Here is a 27,545-nt window from a genome sequence, read left to right on the forward strand (position 1 = left end):
AGAATTGACATCTAACAACATTGATCCTTCCGGTTCATGATGTATCTCTCCATTCATTTCATTTTTTGTAGCAATGTTTTGTAATTTTAAACAGAGGGATCTTGTAGGTTGTATTTATTCATCTGGAGGTGTCAAGTATTAATTAATGGAGGAACTAGTAAGGTCTCAATACTGGTCCAAAGGAGAATTTCAAGTACCATCGATTTATTTTCAATGGGGGATCTCATTACAGCAAATTTGGAAAACAAATTTGAGTTCATATTGTCCCAGTGCTTATTCAAGAGGAGCAGATAGGTGCTGGGAGCTGGGCAGTGGAGGTTAACAGTGCGTGAGCATGCTGGTCTGTGTCCCCTGCTCTCAAGGTGCACACGGTTCCTGTTGCTGTTTTTGTGTTTTGAAGCTGCAGTGATGGTAAACAGGGATTACTTTGCACAAGGAAGGCAGCCCTAGGAAACTGTTAGTGTCCACAGGGTAGTAAGCCATGTGTTCACAGGATAGAAGGCATATTTCTGTGGGTGGTATTTGCGTTATTGTTTTCTTTCACATAGCAGTGTGTACCGTAGCTCAAAGATGACAGGAGTGAGAATGAGCCTTGAGGGATAGGGAGACCGGATACCAAGTTCCCTTTTTCCCTTTTCTCATTGAAGATTTTCACTTTGCCTCCTTCTTTGCAATGATAGCAGTCTCAAAGAAAGCTGATTGTTTTAGGCTGGTGTCAGTAGCTACGTTCAACCTGATAGTTGATGTGGGTTATACTCAGAGTATTAGTATAACACAGAGGCCTTCTCTCTGGCTTTGTGAAGCCCTAGGGCCATGTGCTTATAGCCAGGCACACAGTTAAGTTCTGCAGAAACTTAGATAAGAAATATCAGATTGGACGTTTACAGGCTATTTGCTCTCTGTAGGTTGGGAACCCGAGCCTAGTATATTCCTCCACTAGGTTTCACCTGCCCTACCTATTAATTTGAGTGGACTCCTCTCTTCTCAAGGTCCTCCAGATATCCTTCATCTCCTGGCATTCTTGGGAGTGGCCTTACAACCTGTAAGCCAGGGACTGAGGTGTGTTCCTGGTGCTTGTTGGCATTGCCTGTCAAGGTACAGTCGTCCTTTGACCCTTACGAGTGGTTTACCACCCTTGTCGTCTGAGCTTTGTTCTCAGATAGAGATGCTGTAGGCAGGACATTGGTGGTTTGGTGGTCCAGTTCTGGGCTCTTAAAAAAGCAGAGAGGTTCTTGTAGAACCTACACAAATATCCCTATTGCCATGAAAAGTAAGAAGACTCAGTAAGAATTTCTGAATTCTGGGAGGTCAGGAGGGTCAGATACCATTTGCAAATTTCATTTCTGATCAAAGCCATGTTCACTAAATTGCTGTAGGTTAGAGAGCTTATGAAGGGAGTATCATCCTTAAGTACTGAGAAAGTAGAACTTTGAACCAACATCCGCAAATAACCTCGATTAAATGTCCCTCTTTAGTTCATTAGTTCTGTGTAATTAATTCTTACCCTGTGACATTTGGGGCTAGCTGAAGTCTGAAATCATTTGCTCTTGACTGAAAATGAGGAAATCCTGACTCAGTTTACTGATGTATCTGAAGGTGTCACTTCAGAGGCCTGTACCCTGTGTCTGTGCCCTCAGGAGCCAAGAATTGGCTCAGTACTTCTCTGTGAGCTGGAGACTGTCCTTCTCTGGGGGAGACATGAGCTCTGATCTGGGGTGCGCAGATAGCTTCCAGGCATGTCTCAGAGGGAGACAGACTGCCCGCGGAGGACAGGTTTCATGGCTCTGTCTTACTTACTGCTGGTAATTCTCAAATGTGAAACATCTGATGCGGTTATTATAAGTAAGAATAATGTAGCAGAGGAGGACATTGGATTGTTTCTGTGGCAGAGATGGAAAGGCAGTGTTAAAAAATGAGACAAGATCTCTGTAAGGATAATGGTTAATCCTATTTGCAGAGAAGTCAGTGGGTATTAACAGCTGACTCATCAAAATGAGTGAACATGATTGTTACAGAGAGAAAACCCCCTTGAGGTGTAACAAATAATAATTCTGAGACAGAATATTCTGGGAATGTACCAAAGACTACACAGTGAAGAGATTTTATAAGCCTGGAATGGAGCTCCGCTGTCTTTATTTTTGTGAAACTCCACGGGCAAGCCTGGGAGCCATGGGCCTGGAAGGTGCTGGACTTGTGGAGAAGAGGCACTGCTGTGGCTCCTGAGCAGCTCCCATCACAGCTGACTGTGGGGCACTTAGCGCTGCCTCGTCACTGCCCAGCACGAGGCACAGTGTCTGTGGGACTCTGACACCAAGGACTCGGCACATTTCAAAGGGGATTTGTGATGAGTGTTTCTCCTGAGGGGAGAACTTTATGGGACACGGGGGCACTGACTGATCTCCTCAGGCTTCCATGGAAGCACATGGTTTCCAGAGTCCTTCTCCATAACATTGGACTTAATACAGATTCACAATGAAGAATTCTGGGAAGCTCTTCTCTTCTGGTTTGACAATTCTTGCCACAAAACTCACCGAACAGTTATTTCCAGGGTGTTTCTTTCTGGAGGCCTTTCTTTCTGGAGGCCTTACATACCTTTGGACAAATGGAATCCTCAATATTTTTATAGTTTGGTGCTATTTTGAGTAAAACTTTTAAAGATTTCACTTTCTAGTATTTGCTGCTAGTTAGTATGTAAGAGACATAATATACTTTTTTTGTACATTGACTTTGTATCTTGCACTCAGCTAAATCTCCTCTTAGTCCTGGTGAATTTTTTTTTAGATTCTATAGGATTTCCTGTGTGAATAATAGTGCTGTGTACAAATAAACACACAGTTCATTTCTTCCTTTTGATCTCTTTCCTTTTATTTCTTCCCTTGGATTGTTAACTGGCGAGGGCCTCCAGTACCTTCTGAACAGTAGTGGTGATAACTCACTTTTGTTTACAGTCTTCGGGGAAAACACTCAATATTTCACTGTTAAGTATGACTTTAGTTATAGATTTGTGTATTTTTAAAATAGATGCTAATTTTCTAAATATAGAAAGTTTAAAGGAGAGAAAGGATTTCCTGGGATACCAAAGACCATGAGGGGGCCCCTTCACATCTGGAGTGAGGAGTGAGGAGCTGCTGCCTAGGAAGTAACCAGACGTCCAGTCCTTCCAACCAGAGGCAGCTGTCTCAGGAGTGTCATTTCTGTCCTCAGACTTGTGGCTTCTTAGAGGTATGTGTGCACGTATTTACTTCTCAGTATCCCAGTGTAGCGGACATAGAGTTAGGTGATTTTGATGTGTCAGTAGTGATTCAGGGATTGCATACATCCATGTGTTCATAATGACCTGTGCGCTCTCAGTCCCTGTGACCTGTTCCCCCCACCTCTCCACCCCCTCCTCTGTGGCCACTGTCAGTTCTCTGTATGTAAGAGTCTTTTACTCCAGTCCTGGGTGTTTACCCAAGGAAAAGTAAAGCACTGACTGGAAAATGTACATGCTACCTGTGTTTGTTGCAGCCAGATTGTGGAAGCTGCTGCAGTTCCCGCCGACACTGAATGCAGGCAGAAGGTGTGGGGTATGTACAATGGCATGTTCTTCAGCCACAAGGAAGGAGGAAAGCTTGTGTGTTGTGACAGCACAGATGGAGTTAGAGAGTATAATTGTAGTTTGATTATCATGGTATATGTGGGATCTGTAGTGATGACACTTGTTCTTCCTTCTCGATGTTGGTGTTTGTCCCTTCTCCTTTTTTTTCTTCCTCAGCATCTCTAGATGTCTATCAACTTTATCAGCCTTTTTAAATAACTAGTTTTGATTCTGTTGATTGTGTGGTGTTTTTTTCTATTTCATCTATTTCCCCCTTTATATCCTCTATTTTTCCTTGTTTGGGTTTATTTTGCGTGCTTTCAGGTGACCATGGGCACAGCCAGGGCTGACCGCTCTTTGTGGGCAGCACCCCTGAGCTCTGTGGGCTCCCTATGCATCTTACCTGAGCTGCCATTATACCAGCCTGGGAGCACGGCCGAGTGGCAGCTGCACATTCTGGAGTGTGGAGAGCACAACAGTGCAAGAGAAGGTAGATTGACGTATCTGCTTGTTTCCTTCTGAGGCCCGACACAATAGCAGCAAAGACTGTGAAAGGCAGAGTTCCCAAGAATAGGGACAAGGTAAAAGGAAGTGACAGCATTGTTGGGAGGCTGGACGAGGTGTTGGCAGAGTTGTTGGTGGACACAGCCTACCTGAGAACAGAATGCCAGCAGGCAGCTATAGAGGCCAAGCCATCTGGATGTATGCCTCTTGCCTTTCCAGAAAGCACGGCATCTGTACATCTGGAGTGGCAGTGGTGGAGGCAGAGAAGGAGGGGCCTTGGATGGGTCTTTTGAGGCCGGCAGAGCCTCTATCCTCTTCATCAAGGCAGTGGGGTTGGCTGCCCACCCTCAGCGCAGCACATGAAGTGTGTTTATGTGGTGGATGTTCAACCAGGCCTATTTTCGAGGGTGGGGTGCCTCCTAGTGAGCAGGACCCAGTGCACTTGGGCAGAATTGGGGCCAAGGCAGCTGGCCTTGGTGCCCCCAGGTCCCCAAGGCAGGAGGGCCCCTGAGCCCATGCATCCCAGCTCCTCCCCCGGAGTGCACGGCATCTGAGTAGAGGCTCCAGCCTGAAAGATGGAGACTAGGACAGCATGTGGTTTGAAGCAACTGGGAGGAAATGCAGACCACAGAAGGAGAAGGCTCCTCACAAACATTCTCTGAGGAGCGTGGAAACTTTAACCCGGAAGGAGGAAAGACTCTGTCAGAAGAACATGCAGTGAACAAGAGCAGTTCTGGGGAATGGCAGCTGTGAGAGTGGGTGTGAAAAAAATCACTCTAAGGATTGGAAAGGAACAATAGGAGCAGGCGAGAAAAGCACGCAGAGGGCCATGTGTGTGGACGATATTCAGAGGCAAGGGGTGCTTGGCAAGGGGCCATCGCCACAGTGTTCCATAGGATGGAAGTACGTTACCTACAAATCAGGGATCGGAATGGCTTCAGGCTCCTAACTAACAGCGACATTGGAGCCTAGCAGAGCGCGTGTGTTCTGGACTTGGCAGGAAAATAGTTTTCCTCCTGGAATTCTATTCCCAGTCAAACTGAGTCCAGTGCGGGGGCAGACTGAAGGTATTTTGGGATTTGCAGACTTTCAAAATCCGTATCCTGTCACATCCCTTTCCAGAAAGCTGTTGGAGGATGCGTTCTTGAGAAAACAAGGAGAAAGTGAGGATTTGGGCATGGGGCCCAGGGACACTGGTGGTTGGAGCCAGAGGTATGGGAGCCTGCACAGGGAAGGAAAGGTTCTCGAGGGGTTGATGGGCAGCTGCCTGCATCTGGATGCCTGGGGAGGGTGTGTGGGTTCAGAGAACTCAGGATGGGATTAGAAGTAAGTACCCTGAAAACTGAGTGAGTGAGGGGAAACACAAAGCAGCGTGAGAAGGGGGAAGATAGTGGTATGAATGAGCGTCTACCTGTGGTTTGGTGTCACTACTGCCTGTTGATGATGAGGCAGGGCCTGGGAGTCATTGCTGGTATCTGGGGAGGGAGAGAGGGAGTGCATGCCTGATGCATGTGCAAGTGTGTTTTTGTATTTGTGTGTGCACATACATGTGGAAGCTGGATTGTCATGCTCCATCATGGGAAACCGTGGGTAATGCCCCAAATGAAATCCATCAAGGTAGTGATATAAGCATGTTGTCTGGAGAATATACTGGCTCATATAATTCAGAGTGTTTGCTGCAGGAGACCAAGTGGACAAGTGGAAGGGGCAAAGGCTTGCTGATTTTCATAACAAATCCTCCAGTTTGACTATTCACACTTTGTATTCTGTAAACGTACTTAATAAACGAGAGAAGAGGTTCCTCTGAAAATGACCTGGCACGCTGGTGGGTGCTGTGTCTGTGGCCCAAGGCCCTCCATGCATGCAGACTAGCATATACAGGGTGTCCTCATCCATAGCCTGCCCAGGGGACAGCAGGGCTGAGAGGAATGTGGGCCTGCCAATGGGCCTTCTGTCCCTGGGTTGTTAGTCCTGCTCACTCCTTCATTTGTCCTGTGGAGCTGCCCACCCCTGACAAGGGAGCTGCAGCCCGCTGCCCACGAGGGTCTGTGTGGTCTCACTTTCTCCTTGGGGAAGCACGATGCATGCTGTGCTTATCCCTTTTCCCAGTGAAATACTTTCCCTGCAGAAGCATGGGTATTCTCAGGGAACCCAGGGCCTCAGGCCTGAGGTGGGATCTTCCCACTGACAGGCCCCACGCTTTGCAGACTCAGGGCCCATTTCTGCAGTTCAGACGTTGTTCTGCAGTGGCAAGTCATGTTTGTCCCCTGTGCCCCTCATGCTGTCTGGCAGAGGGCTGGGAGGGAGGAAGGCCTGCAGAGCTCTGACAATGGGGAGCTAGTGTGAGCCTTCCCTGGGCACTGTTGCTGGTTCAGGCGTCTGCCCATGGGACCCTGTCTACCTTTGAGGTGATGGCTGTTGTCAAGCCCCTTTTATGGACGAGGGCATGAAGGTGAGGAGGGGTTGATGTTCTTGAGGACACAGGGCCAGTAAGCGGCTATAGCCAGATCCAAACGTGGCTGCTTGGCCATAGACCTGCCCGGCCCAGCACCTGCCCAAGTCAGTCAGTGTGATTTTAGTTCGCTTCTTGTGGTGTTGTTGGTTGGAAAAAGACTGGTTTGTAAAGGGCGCTGCCACAGGAACCTGCCTGCTGAAGGTTCATGGTCACACATCCTGTTCATCACACACGTGGTCTCTCCTAGTGTCTCTGCGGTTTGTAGCCTCTTCCATGGGCTGGCTGTTGGCGGGGGTGCCTGGGCTATGGGAGGGACTCTTCCTAGAGACCCAGAGAAGTGACCCAGCAGTGGATCCTCTGCTGTTCTCCTCAGGTGGTTTCTGTGGCCCAGAGTGGATTAAACCTGTCACCAGGTGCTCTGGGTGCAACATTGTAGTATCTGTGCAGGTACATGTGTGTGCACATGGTGCCTTTGTACACACTCTAGTTCTGGTTCCACCGCACACAGACTGTCCTTCCAGCCTGGTGCCAGTCCTGGGGCTATGACCTCAGGTGACCATTTGGCCCTTGTCACTCTGCTGGGACCTATATGGTGGGGTAGTGATCTAGGAGGGTTGGTCTGCTTGGTGCTGTGTGCCACTGCTGCCCCTCAGTTTACTGTTGGGTTGTCAAGCTTATTGTCAGAATTCTCCCCTTCTTTTCTGGCCCAGCCCTCAGATGCAGCCTCTGACTATAGCCGCCCTTCAGAGCCGGTGCTTAGTCTTGGCCTGGGTCGGCAAGGTACCTGTTCCCGCTGAGGCCTTGGGATTGTTGCGAGGGGACTACCCTGGGGCAGCCAGCCTGCCTGTCTGTACTGAGTGCCTGGCCATGTTCCCTATTCCCATTCGTTTGCGAATGACACCCTGTCTACTCTGCGCCCAACCTGGACCCCAGTTCTTGTCATCCGTGTCTCCCTGCTCCCCATCTGTCTCCAGAGCACTTCCCTGGTCTCACCAGTCCTGTCCCATGCTCACTGCGGTCACATGTTTAAAATCCTCATCAGCAGCTCTTGTCTCCATTCTTGTCTCTTCTAGAACCTTCTTTGCTGCAGCCTCCCAAGGGCTCACTCTCATGGAGTCTCTGAGCACTAACTCTGCCTGTTGGTCTTGTGACCAAGCGTTGGTGTTGTGACCACATGTTTCTTTGTGGGGCTGACAGGTGCCCCTTAGCCATGGACTCTGCCTCTATGGCCCTTTCCATGCTGTCCTAGGCACCAGCAGTTGCCCCTGCATGATTCTGTAGGTGGTCAGGGCAACTGGTGGCTGCAGTCCCCCAGATGCTACTTGGGGATGGGACATCCAGGCTGACTTTGTTCACCCAGAGATACCTTTTTGACATCCAGGAGGCTGGCATGGGTTTCCCTATGTGGCTTCATGTGGCTGGAGTGAGCTGCTTCTGGTGGCAGCTGGATCCCATAAGGTCAGGGAGTCCTGGCTAGAGCTCCCCAGCCTACGCTCAGAGTCAGTGTGACCTGAGTGCCAGCACCACATGCCCTCTTCTCTTGGAGGACGCGTTATCATTTAGGCTTTCTCTGAGACCTGTCTTCCCACAGAGCCTTCCAGGAGCCCCTCTGCACCCCAAACTCTTACCTGCTCTCCAATATGGCTCCCACACCAGCTGCTTATTGCTCCATGTTCTTGTGCTGTGATGGTTGGTCCTGTTGTGGGTCACAGTGCCGAGCCCAAAGTGGGCTGCTGTGAGTGCAGGTGCTTTCCTGCAGTGGGGACGTCCATGTGCATATCTCCTGTAGGCGATAATGCCTACGTGCTCCTGGCATTATCAGTAGGGAGAAGACATTGTCCCAGATAAATAACAATTCATGTTCATAAATATTTGTTTTTCTTGACAATAGAGTAGAACGAGGTGGCTGTAGAACTTTATTCTTAATTGTAAGGAGGGCCGTCCTTTACAAAGCAGTATAAATAGAAACCAGTTCTTTCACGGTCCCAGCACTGGGTGGTAACTGCTCTCAGGGGGTCCTTTCTGTTCACTTTCTTAGGTTTTCAATGTCGTTATACAGACTTATGGTGGGCGCACATGTGTGGGTTGCAGCCTTCATCTGATGTCTTGTGTCCTTGTGCACCTTCCTGAAAGCACTCCCTCTGTGGCGCTGGAGTGATGACCACCTGGTACTGTCCTGTGCGGCACTGGCATCATTTCCCTACTGTTGGGAGATTGGGTCATTTTTGATTCTTGTTATAAACACCAGGATAGACATTTGGTACCCATCTCTCTTTAAGACAAATTGATACATAGGACCCTGTGCTGCTTCTGCTCTGGTCCTCCCATGGCTTATGATCATACTGGGAATAAAACCCAGTCTCAAGCATGGCCTTGGAGCCACACGCCTGGCCCCTGGGCCCTTAGGACACATCTGTCCTGACTCTCCTGGAGCTCCTCTGTGCTTCTGTCTCAGGGACCCTGGACTCGACCCTGGACTCACATGCACCCTCAGTCTGGGGGCCTGGCCTCACTGGGCTTATTCTCCACATTGTTCCTCTCATCATAGCAGGTAGATCTTTAGGTCACTTTTATTTCTGGAAACAGAATCCTAGATCAGGACAAGAGGTCCTGTGCCCTTGGTCCCTTCCTTACCTGAAGATGGATAGACCTATGTTCAGAAAGGTAAAGTAACCTGCCCGGGGTCACACAGCCAGCAGGGATCCCTCTTGGGGCCACCACTTGGGCCTCCAGCATGGCTGCTGCTCCTTCACAGTTAGCAGACCTTTCCTCCTGTGTTGCTCAGCAGGTTTGGAGAGCATCTTCCTGGTGTTGGCTCTCGATTTGGAGCATCCTTTGTTCCTGCTTGCCTTTGGGTGTCTCCTAGAAAGCAGTTGACTTCATCTTTAACTTTCTGTTCTTTGCTCTGCTATCCACCCCCTCTCTGCTGAAAGAAATCTTTGCATGCAGGCTGGGTGGGCCAGGATGGGGCTGGGGTTCTGTATTTATCGTTTGGGGTTTTCTAATTCTTTTTTTTGTTGTTTTTTTTTTAAGATTTTATTTATTTATTCATGAAAGATACAGTTAGAGAGAGAGGCAGAGACACAGGCAGAGGGAGACGCAGGCTCCATGTAGGGAGCCTGACATGGGACTTGATCCTGGGTCTCCAGGATCACACCCTGGGCCGAAGGCGGTGCTAAACCGCTAAGCTACCGGGGCTGCCCCGGGTTTTTCTAATTCTTGAACAGGAGGGGTCACAGACAGGAGTAGATAGTCAGAAGCAGTGGTCTCGTATGTCTGAGTCATGGCATGTATGGACTAGGGGGAGATGGGCATGATGTCCCCTTGGCTCACACGTCCACTGCACCTCCTTCATCTACCCTCTTATGGGGCTGGGGTGCTCTGCCTGTGGCAGCACACCTGATTGTTTGAGCTGCGATTCCTCCCCTGACTCCAGCCCAACCTCTCACCACCCCTGGCCTTCCTGGTGTCGGGAGGATTGCTCCACAAAGCGCACTACTCGGGTATGCAAGATGACGGCCATCCTCCTGGCCTGCGAAACTGCCCATGGTGCTTGCTTATGGGATGGATGTACCCTCCTGTGTCCAGCTATGCCTGAGTCCCCCCTTGCTACCCCTGTTCAAGCTCCTGGCTAAAGTGGTGTTTGGGGCCATTAGGTAGCTGCCTTTTTGAATGTTTAAAGCGTTCAAAAGATCAACTTTTCCAAAGACTGAGGGAACAGGGAGAGAAAATAGTGGCATTTGTTTGAAAGGTTCTGAGAGCTTTTTTTAGCTCAGACAGTTCAAAGAGCGCCTCTTGTTAGTCAGAGGAATATTCCAGCATCCCTGGGGTGGTCACACTGGCTTAATTGGGACCTGGGTTGCTTTGAAGTCCTTTTAATCCTGCCTGAGCTGGGGGAAGGAATTTGAAGGCAGCGACTGTAAGTTTGAAATTTCTTCATTTTATTTACATGTGTCTGGGGACTTGTATGCCTCATTTCCCTGAAGCGGTTAAGCCGGGATGCTGGTCAGTGGGCAGCAGCATCTGGTGCCTTGCCTCGTGCAGCCAGCCGGCCCTGACTGTGGCTGGGAGCTCGCCTGCCTTGTGGCTGTCCCTTTGAACCATCCCCACATGGTGGAGTCTGTAGTTGTGCCCAAGTCACTTAAGGAGGGTCCACTTGACCCCAAGCCACTAGAGGTCTCCTGCCACAGGCCTCACTGAGGACAGATCGAGCTGCAGTTGCTGGAATTCCAGTCACGGGCTTGTTTTCATGGAGGGACCCTCGGGCACACGTGCTGCTGGCCAGCCATGGCCTGTCACAGCGGGTCCTGGCCTCCCTCGGGGGCACGGTCTTACCTGGCAGGGCACCTGGTTCCCCCCAACCCCACGTCCCTTCCTTTCCTCCCACCACTCTCGGGGTGGCTGTATGGACTCTGATTCTGTCACTTGACGGACTTGTCTCATTGTCATCTGTCTTTGAAATGTGCCTGCAACATGGCGGGTACTTGGGACACTGGCTCTTGATTTTGTAAACATTTGGAATATATTATACACGGAAAAGCATGTCTTTAGGGAACACGTGTGGTTCCCTATGTCTCTGCCCTCGAGTCATGAAGAACAGCGGTTCCTCCAAAGCCTGGAGGGAGCTTCGTCCGTATTGGCACTGCTGCCCCTGTGCTTCATGGCTGTCCTTCTGGAACTTGCTGGCTGCTGTGAGCCTGGCCTACATGGGGTGCTGTGCTTGGCCTGAGAAGCATCTGTCTCCACCAGTGTACACGCTACTGTAATTCTTCCATTTAGTGTCGTAGGGGCTGATGATATGTAAGTGTGTGAGGGAAAGCGTGTTTTTGTGAAAATAAAGTTGAACGCTCTGGAAAGCCTCACAGAACTGTGGCTGTGGCACACGTGTCCAACTGTGGCACGTGGCTGCTGGATGCAGTGAGCCACTGAGAGGTCACAGGTGGAGTCGCAGGTACCCCTGTTTAGGAAACCAAGCCGAAATTGTGGATTATGGTTTGTGATGTCCGTAAAAATGTAAGGTGGAACTCAAGGGGACACACCTTTGAAAAAGTCTTCAGCTTGGTGGGGAGGCTGTGCATTTGTGATAGTTATAGTGTTTGTGGCACCTGGGTGTGGGGTATGGACTCCTTGCTTGAGCTACCATGGGGTTGGTCAGCGAGCAGTCCTGGTGGTTTTAGGTGGGAAGCCTCCTGCTGGTATATGTCTGCCATGCTTCTGGCATGTGTAGCTGAACCCTGTTGATGGATGGTATGTAATTGTTTGCTTAAAATTGGCCATAATTAGACTTTTGTGCATTAACTTACTATGGGATAGATCTCATTCTACAGCTTAAGTTTACAGTGCTGAGCTTTACAGTTTTCTGAATAGATTTAATATTTTCTGATTTTCATCCCATCCTACAGGAAGCCATTGTTTTTGTCTTATTTGTCCTTTAGACATTTCTTATGTAGACATTTCTTATGCACGTATACACCAATTCAGCTACGCTGGCTTATGTCCTATTTCTTTCATACAAAAGGTGGTCTGTGCTCACATTCTGCTCCTTGTATTTTTTTCTAGCCAAGTATTATTCAGACCTTCTCACATTAACATATAAAAAAGATTCTTCTTTTCTCTTTTAAGCAGATTCCATTAAGGGGAGGGGCTATGATTATTTATTTATTTATTTAAAAGGTTTTATTTATTTATTCATGAGAGATACAGAGACATAGGCAGAGAGAGAAGCAGGCTCCATGCAGGAAGCCTGATGTGGGACTTGATCCTGGGACTCCAGGATCACTCCCTGAGCCAAAGCTTAACCACTGAGCCACCCAGGTGTCCCTGGGCTGTGATTTATATAACCAGTAGTTCTAACCTTCTGATCCAGTGGTCTGAGTTCCAACTCTGGTTGGATACGATTTTATTAGTTATTGTTCTGCAGAGATAATGTGATTTTTCATTCATTCATCTAATATTTATTGTAAGCCTACTGCCATATACCCAGAGCTGTTCTAGGTTCATGGCCAGTGGAAGAAACAAAACAATATAGCAGACAGTATCTTGCTTGTCTGGAGCTTGCACTCTAGTTGAAGCAGAACAACAGGAAAATAAGTGGGTAGAACCTCTGGCATCTCAGGTGGTGATATGCTTTGTGAAGGAGCGGGTGTGGGGTAGGGGGACAGAAATTTCCGTGGGCCAGGGTTACAGGTTTGAACGGGGTGGTAGGGTGGGCTCAAAGGAGACCCTGGGGATTTGAGTAGGGGCCTGAGAGAGCTGACGAGGGGCATACTGTGCAGACACCTGGGGGAGGAGGCTTCCAGGAGTGGGATGTGCAAAGGTCCTGGGGTGGACACGTGTGAGGCCAGGCTGTGCTGGCTTCATAAACTGTGGTGGCAACTTTGGCATCTCCCTGGCACTGTGGAAGGAATGTGCTGCATGGTTGGACATGAGGCATGGGACCCCACTTATGGTTTAAAGTACTTGCTGTGGTTGTTGTCTTTCAACGTGGTGCTTGGAGGCAAGTGTGAAATGCCAGGGGACTGGTCACGAGGCCACTGGGATGGTCGTGGTAGAGTGGGTAGGAGCCAGCTGCATCTGGGTCTGTGCTGAAGCTGCACCGGCTGGGTGGAAGTGGCTTGGAGAAGGCCAGAGCGATGACACAGCTTATGGCGGCTGGCAGGGCTCGTTCCATGTCCACAGATGGAGAAGACTGAGAGGAATGGGGTTGGAGGAGCAGGAGGGTGCTCTCGGGCCAGGAGCTATTCAGGAAGCAGGTGAGCAGCCCTGGAATTCAGGACCCAGAGTCTCTTTTTGGGGGTCTGGCCCAGGGCAAGGGGGCAGAAAATGCAAGAGGTGGGTGGAGGGCTGGGTGGGAGGCATCCAGCAGGAAGAGGCTATCGAGGGAGCTGGAGCTGGAGAAGGAGTGGGCTCTCCTGGGAGGGGTGTTGGTGCAGAGGTTCGCAGCCATCTCCTGCCTGGAGGGGTAGGAGGGCAGGGTGAGGCTGCTGGAGGCTCCATTGGGCGTAGGGATGGAACACTGGGATGGGACATGTGCTGTGGCAGCCACCTGCAGATCCCTCCAAGGCCTTCCCGTGGGGCAGAGGGGGCTGATGGGCAGTAGTTTGATGGGCAGAATGACATGGGGAGAGAGGCATTTGCTTCAGCATGAGACCATTGTTGATGGACTGTGGGGGATGCTGCAGTGGGACCCTGTGCCTCTCTGGGTGTGTGCGCAGACTACGTCTCTTACTGGCCTGTTACTCTCCACAGTGAAGGAGCAACTTGTTTTCTGTTGATCTGGGAAGACGGACCACTTTAGAAGATGGACACATGGCCGCTGTCTGCCACATGGCCGCTGTCTGCCACATGGCCAGCATGTCACAGAGTGGGGAGAGGGACAGGTGACCTTTGTGGTGCCTATGGCCTCAGGACCATAAGTGGTCACTTTCTCTGGAGTGTCTGATTGGCCAGTTCAGTAGCCATAGGGCTGGGGGCAGCAGAAACTGCCCCTGATGGTGACTGCATCACATCCTGGGCCATGTCCAGGTCATAGGGATTTGATCTTTTTCTTCAGGTAAATAGGAGCTGCTTTCCCCATCCTGGGACAAATGTCAGGTTTTGTCCTAACTCAGTGCTTGCTGACGTGATCCCTCCTGACCCCAGCCCCACCTCCCCCTGTAGCTGTGCTGTGTTATCCAGGAAACCTGATGGAGCAGGACATCCCTTTGCCCCTGAGATGTCTGTTGTTTCTGGTCTTGGTTCTGCATACTGTCTGCCGGGTTCATCCCCTTGCTGTAGAGCCTCCCTTCCCCGGCGGAAGCCACCACCGAGGGCCTGGGCTTTGCGGGCTTTGTTCTTGGGGAGAATAGATCCCTGCAAGAGAGCTTGAGGCTTTATTTGAGAAATTGGAGTCCTCCGGTCTCATGTCTGTTAGACCCGTGGAAACTGGCACTTTGGGCTTCCGTAGGAGCCCTGGCACCTGCTAGTATGAGCCTCAGAATAGCTGCTGCTGGCAGGACTGCCTTTTCTTGAGTGTCACCCCATGGGGTGAGCCCCTCCCCCAAGCCCCTGCTGTGCCGTGCACAGCTGAGTTTGAGTCAAAATTCAGCTGCAGATTGAACAAAAAGACGTTTTCCCCCTTGAAAGCCCACCAGTCAGAGTTAAAAGGCTTCTCGGCTGAAGCCAGAGTTTTCAGTAGCAGCTATCACAGCTTGGGCTGCAGTGGGAACTGTCACTCTCCTGTCGTCTCAGTGTCGAGGCTCCTGAGGCCCTCTGAAGGCCTTCCACCTTCCAATGTATGAAGTGTAAGTTTGGGGAAGCCTTGATCTTCCTGTCTGAGTGCTCCCATGCTGTTTCTGGGCAGTGTTGATACCTGGCCCAAGTCCTGCTCACTGAGAGTGTTGAGCTGGGCCCCAGAGTATCCTTGGTAAACATCTTGTGTAGCTCTGAGTACGCAGCAGGCCAGGAGGTTTTTGGAAAGTAAATGCTTGTCCAGCCAGGTGGAGGTGCTTTGATGCTGGTGACACCCTACTGTTGATTAGTGACCCTCCCTGATTTCACGGCTCCTCAGGAGCTGCCTGTGTTCACGCTGGGTACTTACTGCAGGTGCCGTAGGCCTGGCTCTCGGATATTTGGGTCCCAGCGCTTCTCCCGCTGTGTCCCCCTCTGCTCTTGCAGGTGCCTTCTCCCTGTGTCCCCCCTGCCCTGGTCATGTTGTGTGGGGCACCCGTCGGCAAGCCACATCTTCTGTCAGCCCCCTGCTTCTCCAGCTGGGCCTTTCCAGCGCCACTTTGCACATAGTTATTAGCACACCACGTGGGGGTGTTTTTAGTTGTACGCCTACAGGTAACACAGATTCTTATCATAAATTCAAATAATGTACGGGAAGTTAAAGATCCTTTGACTGCTCCCACTGGTCTGGGCCCTGACCTGCACGAGTGCCCCGGCATCCATTTGGGGTGAATCTTTTCAGAGCATGCGTCATTGACATTTTTACTTTGAGCCTGGACTTTTTTTTTTTTTTTTGAGCCTGGACTTTTGAAGTTGTTGGTGATGTTTTGGGGACTCTGCCCTCGAACTTTTACCTGAGCACCTGCTGGCTCTTTGGGCAGAGGAAGGGTGCTTCTGGAGGAAGGACTGGGACACTGCCTGCAGGCCAGGGAGCTCTACACAGTTGTCCTGCTTGTGGCCCTGAAGTCTGCATCCCCATCCTGCGGACCTCCTTCTCACCCGCTGGGTGTCACCTGTGCCCTTTGCAGTGCTGCCTGCACCCACCTTTCCTTAGGACACACCTGGCATCTTGGCGCTGCCATTGAGGCTCTTGTCTTCAGTCCTCTGCGCTTAGTCCCCAGGCCTGCGTAACTCAGAATGTGGGTGGAGAAATGCACGCAGACATGACGTCTGACCCTGTGCATACATTCATGCATCAAATCTCCTTTGCTGCCATATTTCTGGCCACAAGGGGAGAGGGGCCGGGCCTCTGGTATGGCCGGTTGTCTCTTGGGCCCCCATGAGCTGTGCAGAGCCAGCCTGGTGGCCCTGGCCTGCATTAGGAAGCTGAGGAGGCCTGAGTGGCTTCCCATGCCCCCCTTTCTTGAGCAGCCAGGACAGCATAATGAGAGCACGGGTCCTAGGGACCCATGGGGGTACCTTGTGGCCCCTGGGCTGGTAGGATGGAGGGTCTCTTTTGGTTTGGCCCACAAGCCACTCTGTGAGCCACCTCCTCAGATGTGTAGTCACACCTGGTCAGCAACAGTCCCTGTGGCCCTAGGTTCTACAGCTTGAAAGTACAGTTTAAGAAACACTTGTTGATGTTCTCCCAACAAAATTATAGAAACTTCGGAAGGTGAACAAGAATAGGACTCTGCCGCTATGATAGGGGTCTGGCTCATTCTCCCTGCTGTCCCATGGGTACATTGTTAGTCGAGTCCATCCAGCTTTCTGCTTTTGCTTTCCTCAGTGTGCATATTTTTTGTTGTTAGAAGACCCACATGTGTTAGTATCTCAAAATACCGCTCCCGTCACCTCTCCTGACTGTTCTCGTGGCATCACATGTGTGCCCTGTTGTACAAAAGCAGCCTGAATGTGGATGGTGGCACAGGAGTCTGGTCACCGGTGTATGATGTGGTCATGCATCCTGTGGGCCCTGTGCTTCTGCACCCCTGTCACAAAGCAAGGGTCGTGGTAGTTCTTGGTCTTGTCTTTTGGGATTCTTTTAGATTTGGACCAAATTCTGGAATCTGATATTTGCTTACCAAATTGACAGAACCTTAGAGAATGTTTTCCTTGTCAAATGTACAGTGGGTGGTTTTCTTGATGGCCACCACTTTTTGGTGATTTGCCTTGCAGCATCTCTAGGATTATTTTATTGCTTAGATTGCCCTGCTTTTTCTGCAAATGGCCAGTGGTTCTGACTTGTGCCTAAGAAACACTGGGGGATCTGTTTGTGGATCCTGGGCCCACCCCCAGGGGTTTCAGTTTTACGGGTTGAGAGGTGAAGAGGGGTGGACTGGAATGACTGGGGAAGGCAGGCCCTGTGGCCCATGTCACTGAAGGTGACATGGGCTACTCTTCTCATTCCAGATGACCCCACCCCATGGCGGTGCCACCACCTCTGGAACCATGCATGCCCCATTTTCTTGTCCAGTGAGTGTGCCCTCTCTGTTCCCTTGTGCCTTTTGCTGTGGTGGCAACCACCTACCCACCCCTTCCCCAGCCTCAAGTCTCATGGATAGATAGTACCCATGTTGGGCTGTGAGAACCTACTTATTTTCTATTATTGAGCCTCCCAGCCCTTTTTAAACATTAAAAATAGTGATGTGAGGAATGTAAACTGGTACAACCGCTGTGGAGACCAGTATAGCCATTCCTTAGAACATTGAGGATGGAATGATCCAGCAATTCCACTTGTGGGTATATATCTAAGAGTTGAAAGCAGAGACTTGAACACAGAACACTTGAACCATGTATTAGCCACACATTGTTGCTTCCCTGAGATGCATTCCTGGAAGAGCCGTTGCTGTTTGGCAGATGTGGACTCCCCTTTTGGTTTTGTTTCTTAGGTTGTCTGATGTCCTGGGTCTCCTGGGGGGTGGGGGTGGGGATGGGGGCAGGGCAGCCAGGCCACAAGAGCTACCACACCCTGAGGAGCTGAGGCTGGGAAAGCGCGAGTGCACCATGCTGTTGTCTCTGCTGTCCCCCAATGCCTCCCTAACACCCCTAGCCACACTCCAAGGGACCTGGTTAACGTTTGAGGGTTGAGTCCTTCATTGCTGATTACCTGCCACGTCCTGTCCTTAGGACATATTTTCACAGTAAACTGAGTGTGCTGGGGCTGCTTCGTGAGAGCTCACCCATAGCCAGGCCCCTTGTCCATGGCTCTCCCCCTCTTCTGTCTTTATTTTTTTAAGATGTACTTATTTGAGAGAGCAGAAGGAAGGGCAGAGGGGGAGAGAGAATCTGAAGCAGACTCCCTCTGAGTGTGAGCCTGATATGGGGCTTGATTTCATGACCTGAGCCGAAATCAAGAGTTGGATGCTTAAACTGACTGAGCCACCCAGGCACCCCTTTTTTGGCTTTAGATTGACCACACGTTGCACCATCCACCTCTTTGTCTCTCCTTTTTCTCACATGGAACATTCTGGAACCATTCCCTTAAATGCACTGTTTCTAACTAAAGCCTCATACATGTCAGTCTTCCAACAGAATGTGTTTTCTCTTTGATCAGCACTACAGGACTGAAGGTGTGCAGAATCCCGCATAGTTTAATGTATTGATTACTTACTTTGAATTGGACCTTGTAGTCCTCCTTTATATAGTGAGATGTCACACCTGTCACTGTTACCTGCGCCTTGTCCTTATTTCCCCCACAGCATTAAGGGGTCTGCTCTGCTTGTATACCTTACAGATAGTTGTAAAGGCCCCTGTCTCTTTCTGCGCCCCTGCCGTTAGTGAGTTCACAAGGGTTGTCAGGTGTCCATGCTGCAGTATGCCTGGATCTTTGGGTTTTGGCAATAAGCCTTGAGGAGCCCTGTCGAGCCAGCGAGTCAGCCTGCAGTTGTCTGGATGGTGACTAAACCCGCTCCAACTCTTTCCTTGAAACATGTCCCGCCTTTTATCCTTCTCTGAGGGTAGAATAAGCTGGAGGATGGGAGATTCTTGAGTATTGCCAGCTAGTTTTCTGTGCTTTGTGTTGTTAGGGGGAAGGTGAGCCCTAGTGTTGGCAGGAGTGACTGGACAGGGCCCTTGAGTCTTGATGCAGCCAGAGTTGGAGCTGCAGGTGCTGGGTCCTGCAGGCCACTGAGGGAAGCTGCAGGCTGGCCTGGAGCATGGGTGGGTATGGGCGTTGTGCCATGTGGTCTTATCTTCTGGAATTGGGCACGTGGGGGAGGCAGGCCCTGTGGCCCACATCGCTGCTCTGTGAGGAGGGGGTGGCTCATCTGAATGGTGGCACCTGGGATTTGGGGGCTGGGACTGTGGCCAAGGACCAGCCCCCTGGAGGGTCTGCCACAGGCATGTGAGCCAGATCTGCGCGGCTGTGTGCTTGGTCTGTGTGGGGACAGCCTGCTCTCTCAGCCCACTCTGGGAAGGGCAGCTTTGCCTCAGGTGACCTGGGCTGTGGATGGCCCACTCTTCAGGCAAGTGGGCCATGTTTGCTGGGCTGATGTTCTTTCTGGGGGAGAGATGGGAAAGTCGGCTTGCTGCTCGGTTCATTTGAGTGTGGAGCCAGGCCCCTTGATGGCCACCCAGAAGTCCCGTGGTACTTGGGTATGTGATGGCCTCTGAGCAGTGAGCTGAAGGAGCAGAGACCCTAGCATCCTGGGCATGGCTGTATGTGTGTACGTGCATGTGTGGGCGTGGCCTCATGTGCACTGGCCTGCTGGGCTGGGGTCCCAGGGGATGTGGATGCCCTGTTGTCTCAGTAGGATGGAGTGTTTGAGTGCATGTTAAGTTCACTTTTCTCCTGATTTGAACCATTCCAATTTTCCCTCATTATTAAATTGTTTCACTTCAAATTATCTTCACTTTAAAGGAGATTGGAGAGTCTGGGTGAAAGTGAGTCTGGCTGTCTACTGTCTCTAACTCCTAGCTTTCAGGGGCTAATTTGGACCTCAGGGCACGAACCTTGTTTCTGAATTGGTGTCACATGCTCCTGACTCTGCAGATTGGCCTCCAGATTTCTGGAAGGCTTCTACTTGGAGGGAACCTGCCCTCGGTGAGAGCTGTCACCTTGGTCATCGAAAATGCCTAGAGACTTAGTGGCCATCTGCCTGAGCAGATGTGGCCAGGCTGGAAGATGTGGCACCACTTGCCCCTGCCATGAAGTGAGGGCTGGTACCAGGCCTGGGGCTGGGGGCTGTGCAGATGTGGATGTGCATGCTGTCTTTGTGGATTTGTTTTCAATAAACTTGTTCCATGGATCTAGTAACAGTTTGCATACATATCTGACTAACACAGAGAAACAACAGAAACTTGATTATCTCTGTAGAACATTTCAGAGAAAAAATACCTCTTGATTTGAAAAGATTACTTGATTTTTATGCCTTTTTTAAAAGATTTTTTAAAAAATTTATTCAGGAGAGACACAGAGGAGGCAGAGACAGGTAGAGGGAAAAGCAGGGTCCCCGCAAGGGAGCCCGATGCAGAACTTGATCCCAGGACCTGGGATCACTCTCTGAGCCAAAGGCAGATGTTCAACCACTGAGCCACCCAGGTGCCCCTATGCCTGTATTTTTAACTCAGAGGTTGGAAACCTTTAGGAAACTTCAAGAACATGGGACCTGGCATTCAAGGCTGGCTCAACCCCTCCCCCTGCAGGATTTCGATTTTGCCCAGGGTCCTTACAAATGATCATCTGGTCTGGGCAGGAACTTGGGGAGAAATCTCTCCTGTGCCCAGTGGTCCCTATGGGCCCAGGGAGGGGCTGTTCTTCAGGTGGCTGGGAGGAGCATCATCTATGAGGGGGAGAGTCTGGGAGCACCTGTGGAAAGGGCACATGCCTCAAAGGCCCAGGTGTGTGAGGGGTCAGCCTATGTGGGGTTCCGGTAGGATTACTGATGAGTCACAGGTGTCGAGAGACCCCGTGCTGCCTGAGGAGTGGGGTGAAGAGGATGGGGCACATGATGGAAGGGGCCTCCTCCAGGAAGTGATGATTGTTTCCAGCCCTCTTGATGAAGAGCATTGCAAACACAGGGTGAACTAACACAGAGCTCAGGGGGCAGTGGGGTGATATGTTCGTGTCCAGAGGCAAGGCTGCAGGAGGCAGAGCCCCTGGGGCCTGGTCCTGTGGTGGAGTGCTCCCGGGAGCTGGGCCTTGCGGTGCCATTGGAGGACAGGAAGAGGGCCTTCTGACCCTGTAGTGCCTGGTAGCCACACCCATAGCTTTGTGACAGACTCTCATTCCACAGACGGCATATCTTGTGGGTATAGCTTTGGTCATGTCCGCCATGACACCTTCAGTGACAGAAGAGGCTGTGGCGCCTCACACACACTGCCCTGCGTGGCCCTGTGCTTGGTCCTTAGGCCTTGAGCTCAAGGGAACCCCTGAGCTTATGTGCCGCACCTTGTGTTGGGACCATTCTTGACTGTGCCAGCTGCTGTTTCAGTCTCTCCAGGGTGTTGTCAGTGTTCTGCTGAGTTAGACAGGGGTCAGGTGGAGGCCCAGAGCTACTCAGAGAAGAGTACAGTGTGAGCTGCTTTGGATGCCCTGGAGCCTTTGTTTTGTCTTCTATAAGGTGGCAACAGTGGCAGCGGGGCTGTTCTGGATGTGAACCGAGGTGGCCAGTCTGGAGTAATATGAACACGATAAAGCATCGACCATGTGGGCACCTGCTGTTGCTTCTCTTTCCACTGCTGGTTGGAGGGAGGTGGGCACACTGACCTATGCTGAGCACCCCTACACTTTACCTCCTTTGCATAGTGACACTGCTGGCTAGCTGTTGACCCATTTTTGCAGGTGAAATGAAATTGTGCCAAATAAAAACAATTTATGTGATGTTACGTAGCCAGGCCTGGGCCGCAGCTTGAACCCAGATTGTGGTGTGTGCACATTGCCATGCCACATGGGCTGGGGAATTGGTGTAAGGAATGTGACTCTTCCCAGGTTGGTGACTCATCAGCTGCCAGCGTGGTCTCAGTGGCTATTGGTGTGCAGAATGGGGTCCCCTCCAGGGAGTGGCCTATGCTGACACATGTTCTTGATCCCCTAGGACCCCAGAAGACCTTTCCAGATTTGTTGTTGACCTGCAGCAGCGAGAGCTTGCCTTGCAGGACAGGAACAACGCCATCACTAGCAGGTAGGCTCAGTGGCCCTAGAGTGCATGGGGTAGGTCTGCTTTGGAAAGGTGGAGCCCAATGCATGTGTGTCCCCCGAGCTTGGCTTGGGGGTGATGACACTTCACTATTCCTTCCTTGGCCTTGGCCTGAGTGAGTGGGAGCTGGGTTGATCTGGAGGGTGCAGGTACCCCATGTTTCTGCCCCATGGCAGAGACTCTGCTGAGGCAGCATGTTGCTGTCATCCCAGCCATGTGCCAGGCCACCACTGCCTTATTTAAACAGTTGGGGTCCGTGAGGAGGATGTGTCTCTAGATCAGGAAACTGTTTTTTCCATGGCCCGGGCTCCGAATGACCCCTTGATGGTGTCGGACCCAGACCCCACAGGGAAGCGTCTGCATGTCTGTGTGCATGTAGACCTGTGTGCTCAGGAAGACCCCCAGAGAGGAACAGAAGTCGGCTTGCCCTTGGCAGCAAGTAACAGGAAAACCTTCCCCCAGGGCTGCACAGGGAGGAAGGAGTCTCCTTCCCTGGCAGAAGGCCCAGAGACCAGCACTAAATGCTACCTCCCCAACCCCATAAGGCCAGTGGATGCTCTGTCGTGACACTCTGTTCTGACATGACCCCATAGGAGGAGGGCTTGCTCCCACGAGTGTATCCCACTCCAGACATCATTTACAAGTCCCAGGTCCCCAGGCTTCCTGTGCTTCTTCCCTGGTTGACTACAAATTCAGGACTTCCCTCAACATCCCCACCCGTTTGAGAATTTGCTAGAGTGACTCAGAATTCAGGCAAATGCTTTATGTACAATTACCAGTTTTACAAAGGCTGCAGTGAGAACAGCCAGATGGAGGAGATGCCTGGGGTGAGGAGTGGGGGCACAGAGCTTCCATGTCCTTTCTGGGCACACCCCCCCTGCTTTGGGGGGTTTTATGGAGTTTCCATGCTTGTTTAAGTCATTGGCTGTTGGTGATGAGCTGAGCCCCCACCTCGTGGTCCCCTACCTCCACAGACAGTGATGGACCTGGAGGTCCCACCCCCCCAGGCACATGATTGGTTGCTCTGGCCTCTCCTGTGGTCCCCTTGTTAGCTCAATGGGGGCTGTGAATGAAAGGGGCCTGTTATGAGTGATGAGGGACCCCTCTCACCCCAGAAGCCCAGGAGTCTTAGGAGCTCAGTGCCGGGAAAGGGGACAGAGACCAAATGCTTCTCCTTCAGGCTGTACCTGGGCTCATGGGTTGTCTGCCTCCTGTCCCTACTGCGTGAGTGGGCAGCTGCCCGGGCTCTGGGCAACATACCCGCAGGCACAAAGGACGAGCCTCTTTCTTGAGTGTTCTTTTTGGAACAAGGAAGCCTTTCCTGGGACCCCGCTGCCAGCAGACACCCCTCAAGCTTCGCTGGCTCAGGCAGGGTTGCATGCCTGCCGCAGAGCAGCTTCTGGAAGGATGGGAGTGCCCTAAGGCTGGGGCTGGCCCACTTCCTGCTGGGCTCTCAAGGGGTGGACAGCTGAGTGGGGTGGGACTCCTCCCCGAGTAAGCAGGTCTGTGAGGAGCCAACCTCAGCTTTCTGTGGACAGAGTGTCTTAAGGATTCATTAGTAGCCAGAAGGAAGGTTTTCTTATTTTGGGGGTTGATGTCACTTTGGATATTGGCTTTTAGAAGCATCTGGTTATGTTGGACATAATCACATCAATTTAGCTTAAAAACCTCAGACGATAAAGATTGCCTTTTGCTTTCAAAGCTACTGTCAGATGAAACGGGCATTAAAAGTGATTTGAAATTAAAGCTTTTACATTTTTCCAGATGATCTTCTTCACTTTACTTTGCATTTGAAACAGAATGAACCGTTTGAGGGAAGGAAACTTATCTTCATTTTTGTCAGGCCCCACCACGAGGTGGTAGGAAGGCTGGCTTCCATGTGTGGGGAAGCGGGGCAAGAGCAGCTCCATCTGTAGGGCCCCAGCAGCATGCTCATTCGTAGCTATGAGCGCGGACCTTCCCAGCTCTGTTCTGGGAGCAGCTATCCCCCATGGGGGATCCACCACAAGCACCTTGTCTACCTCTTGGGACTCTTGAGTCCCTTCTGAGAGCAAGGGTGCATTTCCGGCATTCCGTGAGAGCGAGCTCTATGCTGCACCCCTGTGCAGGAGGTGAAGTGGGTGCCGTATATGTCCCGCTTGGCCCACACATCTCCACCAGGGCAGACTGGCCTTCATAGTGTGGCGTGGCCCTTGAGGGGAGCCATAGCTGTCATCCCCCTTCCAGATGAGAGCTCAAGCTCAGAGAGGCTGGGACACTTAGGTGAGAAGGGAGGCCAGGCAGCTCCTACCATGCTCATTTGCGATGGGTGGTGGTGTCCAGGCCCCTGAGGAGGTGGCAGGGATGCTGTAATGCGAGGCCCTTCCTGACTAGCACAGGGGGGACTTGTGTGCCTGGTATCTATCATGCTGGCCAGCTGCCAGACAGCCACTGGTCCTGCGGGCAGGAATGTGACTTGGCCATTAGTTGCGGCCTTCTATATGGAGGACTGGGGGCCCTGGTAAGGTCAGGACAGCCAGCTTCATTCCTGCACATCTAAACAGGCAGCTGAGCACAAATTGAGGGCAGATGGGAAGAGGCACTGTGGCTAGAGGGCGAGAGCGACGGGTGGCTGGCCCAGGCACACAGAGGGCAGGCCTGAGGGTTCAAGAGGCATTCCTGCTCACACAGAGCATGTGAGTAAACTCCCCGAAGCTGTGACACCCAGGCCAGGGAGTAGGCCCTGAGATTTAGTCTCCAGGAATTTCTTCTGGTCTGTCCCTCGCCGGGTCCTTCTGTGGTGGCCTTCCACTCAGGTGCTCCGGCTCATACAGGGAAGGATTTGTGCTCTAGATGGTTCTGTGTCTCGCCTTGCTTGGGGAAAGTGAGGGGAGAGCAGACCTCTGAGCTGCAGGATGGCCACCCCCTGGAGTGGAGTTGAGGGTCCCCGTACTGGAGCCCTTGATTTGGCACTGCTGTCAGCCATGATGTTTGTGCCCGCAGCCTGGAAGCTGCAAGGCCAGTGGTGGCTGGAGCTGCCTGAGGCAGGAACCTTCCAGGCTGCAGGGGGGGCTATTCTAAGGGTGAAGTGAGATGCAATCCATGCTGAATGTTCAGTAGTGCCCTGGAGACCTCGGTGGCGGGAAGTGTCTTTCTGAGAACTCTCTGTGCTGGGAGGCGGGAGGAGTTCTGCTTGGCAGTGTGGCAGCAGCAGTAGGGTATCCTTTTGCTCACGAGGTTTTGTGAGGCCTCAGGCCAGGCTCCCTGTCCTGGTCCCCTTTCGTGGCCATTGTTGGACAACTCCAGGGCATCATCATCCACTGTTGTGGCGGGGTTGGCAGTGCTTTCAGGCAGGAGCTTGATTATAGCACAGGGACCCTTGCCTTTTGTCATTGTCGCCACTGATTCTGTTTCATTCTTGGACGCTGGAGGCTGATACACTCACTCCCCCCAGATGTGTGTGTGCTGAGGACACGGGGACTGTGAGGATCTGGTTGTGTCCTCTGTGCCCGTGCTCTGCATAGAATTCCCCTGACTCCACCGTGAGCCACCTTGGCCCTCACTGGGCCTCAGTGAGTGTCCCATGGTCTCCAGGGCCCAGGACTCAGTATGTATCCTTTGTACCACTTGCAGCTGTGTTCTAGAGCCAGGCCGTGGTTGGGAGGCTGCATTCCTTTGTGGCCACACTGGCACCTGTCAGGCTCCGACGAGTTCTGAGGGCATCTTGAATGAGAAGCAGGAGATGAGGGCAGGGCTTTGTGAGGCTGTACTATCTGGGGTGGCTGTGCTTTGCTGGAAATGAGGGCTCACATTAGGGAGTGGGTAACAGTGGAACAGGGCCCTGGGGTTTGGGTCCCTCACCCGTATGCATGGCGACAGTAGTGGTGATAGTGGGAGCATCTCCATGCTCAGTGCCTCACACACAGCGTCTCACCTGAAAATCTGTGGTGGGTGCTATCATCTCTCCTGTGTGGCAGAGCCCCTGGTTAGACAGCTGTGGAGTCGTCAGAATGGATTTGGATCCTGGTCTGTCCATTTCAGGGCGTTGTGTGGCTTACCTGAGAGTGGAGCCCATGCCTCTGCCAAGTGCTTGATGTGGCTGCAGAGGAGCCTCTTGTCACTCATTTCTCTGCTGCAGTGGAGATGCAGCTCCATCTGTGGGACGTAGGGCTGGCCTGCCATACTTGGTAAATACTTAAGGCAGAACCCGCTGTACAGGTGATCGGGAAAAAGCCAGTGACTGATGCAGGTATGGGGGAATTCTTCACATCTCTGTCTGCACCTCCTCAGCCCTCGAGAACTAGCCCTGCAGCACCTGCTATGCACGCTCCTGCTGCTGGGCCTGGGGCTTCAGGCAGCTGAGTCCCCAGGTCTCTGGGCTGCACCCAGAAGCACATCCTAGTTCTGGTTGCCCCATCACTGCAGTCAGTTGGAAGCATCACATTTGCCCCCTCTGGGCGAGAACTTGGTCTCCAGTTGTTGGGGATCACAAGCTCTGACATGCCTGGGGTCACAGTCTTGTTGTGGACTGCCTGGGGGTCTTCCCTTGCCACCACTGTGAGCATCCTGGGCCTTGACACCCCCTGGCAGCCTTCAGAGGAGGCCATTACTTGGTGAAGGGGACATGAATGAATGGTGGGAGGGGCAGTACTTGCCCCCACAGCCCGTCTCTGTCTCTGAGAGGTGGTGCCCTTGGCTGCGCATCTTCCAGGCAGCTAGCAGGTTGATAGGTTCTCTGTCATCCCCGAGGGGGAGTTAAGATCAACATCATGGGCATAATTCTTCATGTGACTCTTTTCCCGCAGCATTTAGGCTGTCCTCACAGACTGTCTGGAGTATGATTAGGCCTTGTCACCTTTGTCACCCTGTGTCTGTGTTAGTTATGGTACTCTCAAGTTGTTCCAAGGCTATCAAGGCCGGTGATGGCCACAGAAGATTCACGATAACCAAGGACCGGTTCTCTGTGTGTCAGAGTATAGTTCACACTGTGCTTGGAGCACAGGCAGCTCTCTGGCTTCAGCTCAGGCAGGCCTGCCATGGAGTCGTTTTGTGTCCTTGGACAGTAGAATCAGCTTCTGCCGCACCTGTCAGGGCGAGGATGGTGATAACCATCAGAGGACTGCCAAACGCTAAGGAAGAAGGCTCCGTCAGTGGTGAGAGACCCATGCCTGGTGAGGGAACGGGACAGGAGAGGCATTGGGGGTAGTAGCTAAGGGTGCGGTGGTGTGAGTCGTCTCCTGTATGTGGCCAGAGAAGCCCAGAAAGGGCTGGACTTGGGGTTGGTGTGCAGGGCAGTGATGTCAGGTGAGAAGACAAGCCCGTGGCAGTTTGGTGAGAGCATGAAGAATGGCGACCATCTCTGTGTGTTGTCGGAGGGTGACTAGGACACAGCTTTGGACGTGAGATCAGAGAGAGGTTGGAGAGGCTGTAGAGAGTTGGAGATGTGAGAGCGCACAGCGTCTCCTGCAGACTCTGCCTCTAGCCTGTGGGTGACAGGGCAGCATGTGTGCAGTGCAGCAGTGCTGGGGTCCTGAGTGGCCTGGAGCCAACCCGACTCCATTGGTGCTCCCACTTGGAACTGCAGCATCTGTACCTGCGAGGCCTGAGCTCCCTGCTTGGGGCTTCTGCTCTAATACATCCAGGTCAGTGAGGCCGCTCTGCCCCATTTTGTTGAGAATGGCCTGGCCTGCTCCCTCTCTCATGCTGTGCCATAGGCTTCTTGGGGCAGGGACAGTGTGTTGTG

The 27,545-nt window shown here is 51.9% G+C and overlaps 1 protein-coding gene across 6 annotated transcripts in view; it reads left to right on the plus strand.

Moving 5' to 3' along the window:
• The window catches only part of MAD1L1 (mitotic arrest deficient 1 like 1), a 345,450-nt gene that overhangs the window by 45,363 nt on the left and 272,542 nt on the right, over positions 1-27,545 (plus strand). For 2 of the 6 annotated variants that reach the window (XM_041747757.1, XM_041747761.1), the window contains one exon: positions 21,722-21,808. The exons of 2 other annotated variants lie outside the window; for them this stretch is intronic. In XM_041747757.1, coding sequence (XP_041603691.1) covers positions 21,722-21,808 — 87 coding nt within the window. Of the gene's footprint in view, positions 1-13,099; positions 13,289-21,721; positions 21,809-27,545 lie in introns of those variants that run through there. 2 more of the 6 variants (XM_041747759.1, XM_041747760.1) reach the window with 2 other exon arrangements.

The sequence above is a fragment of the Vulpes lagopus genome, chromosome 3 (assembly GCF_018345385.1).
Source record: "Vulpes lagopus strain Blue_001 chromosome 3, ASM1834538v1, whole genome shotgun sequence".
NCBI classification, from domain to species: Eukaryota; Metazoa; Chordata; class Mammalia; order Carnivora; family Canidae; genus Vulpes; species Vulpes lagopus.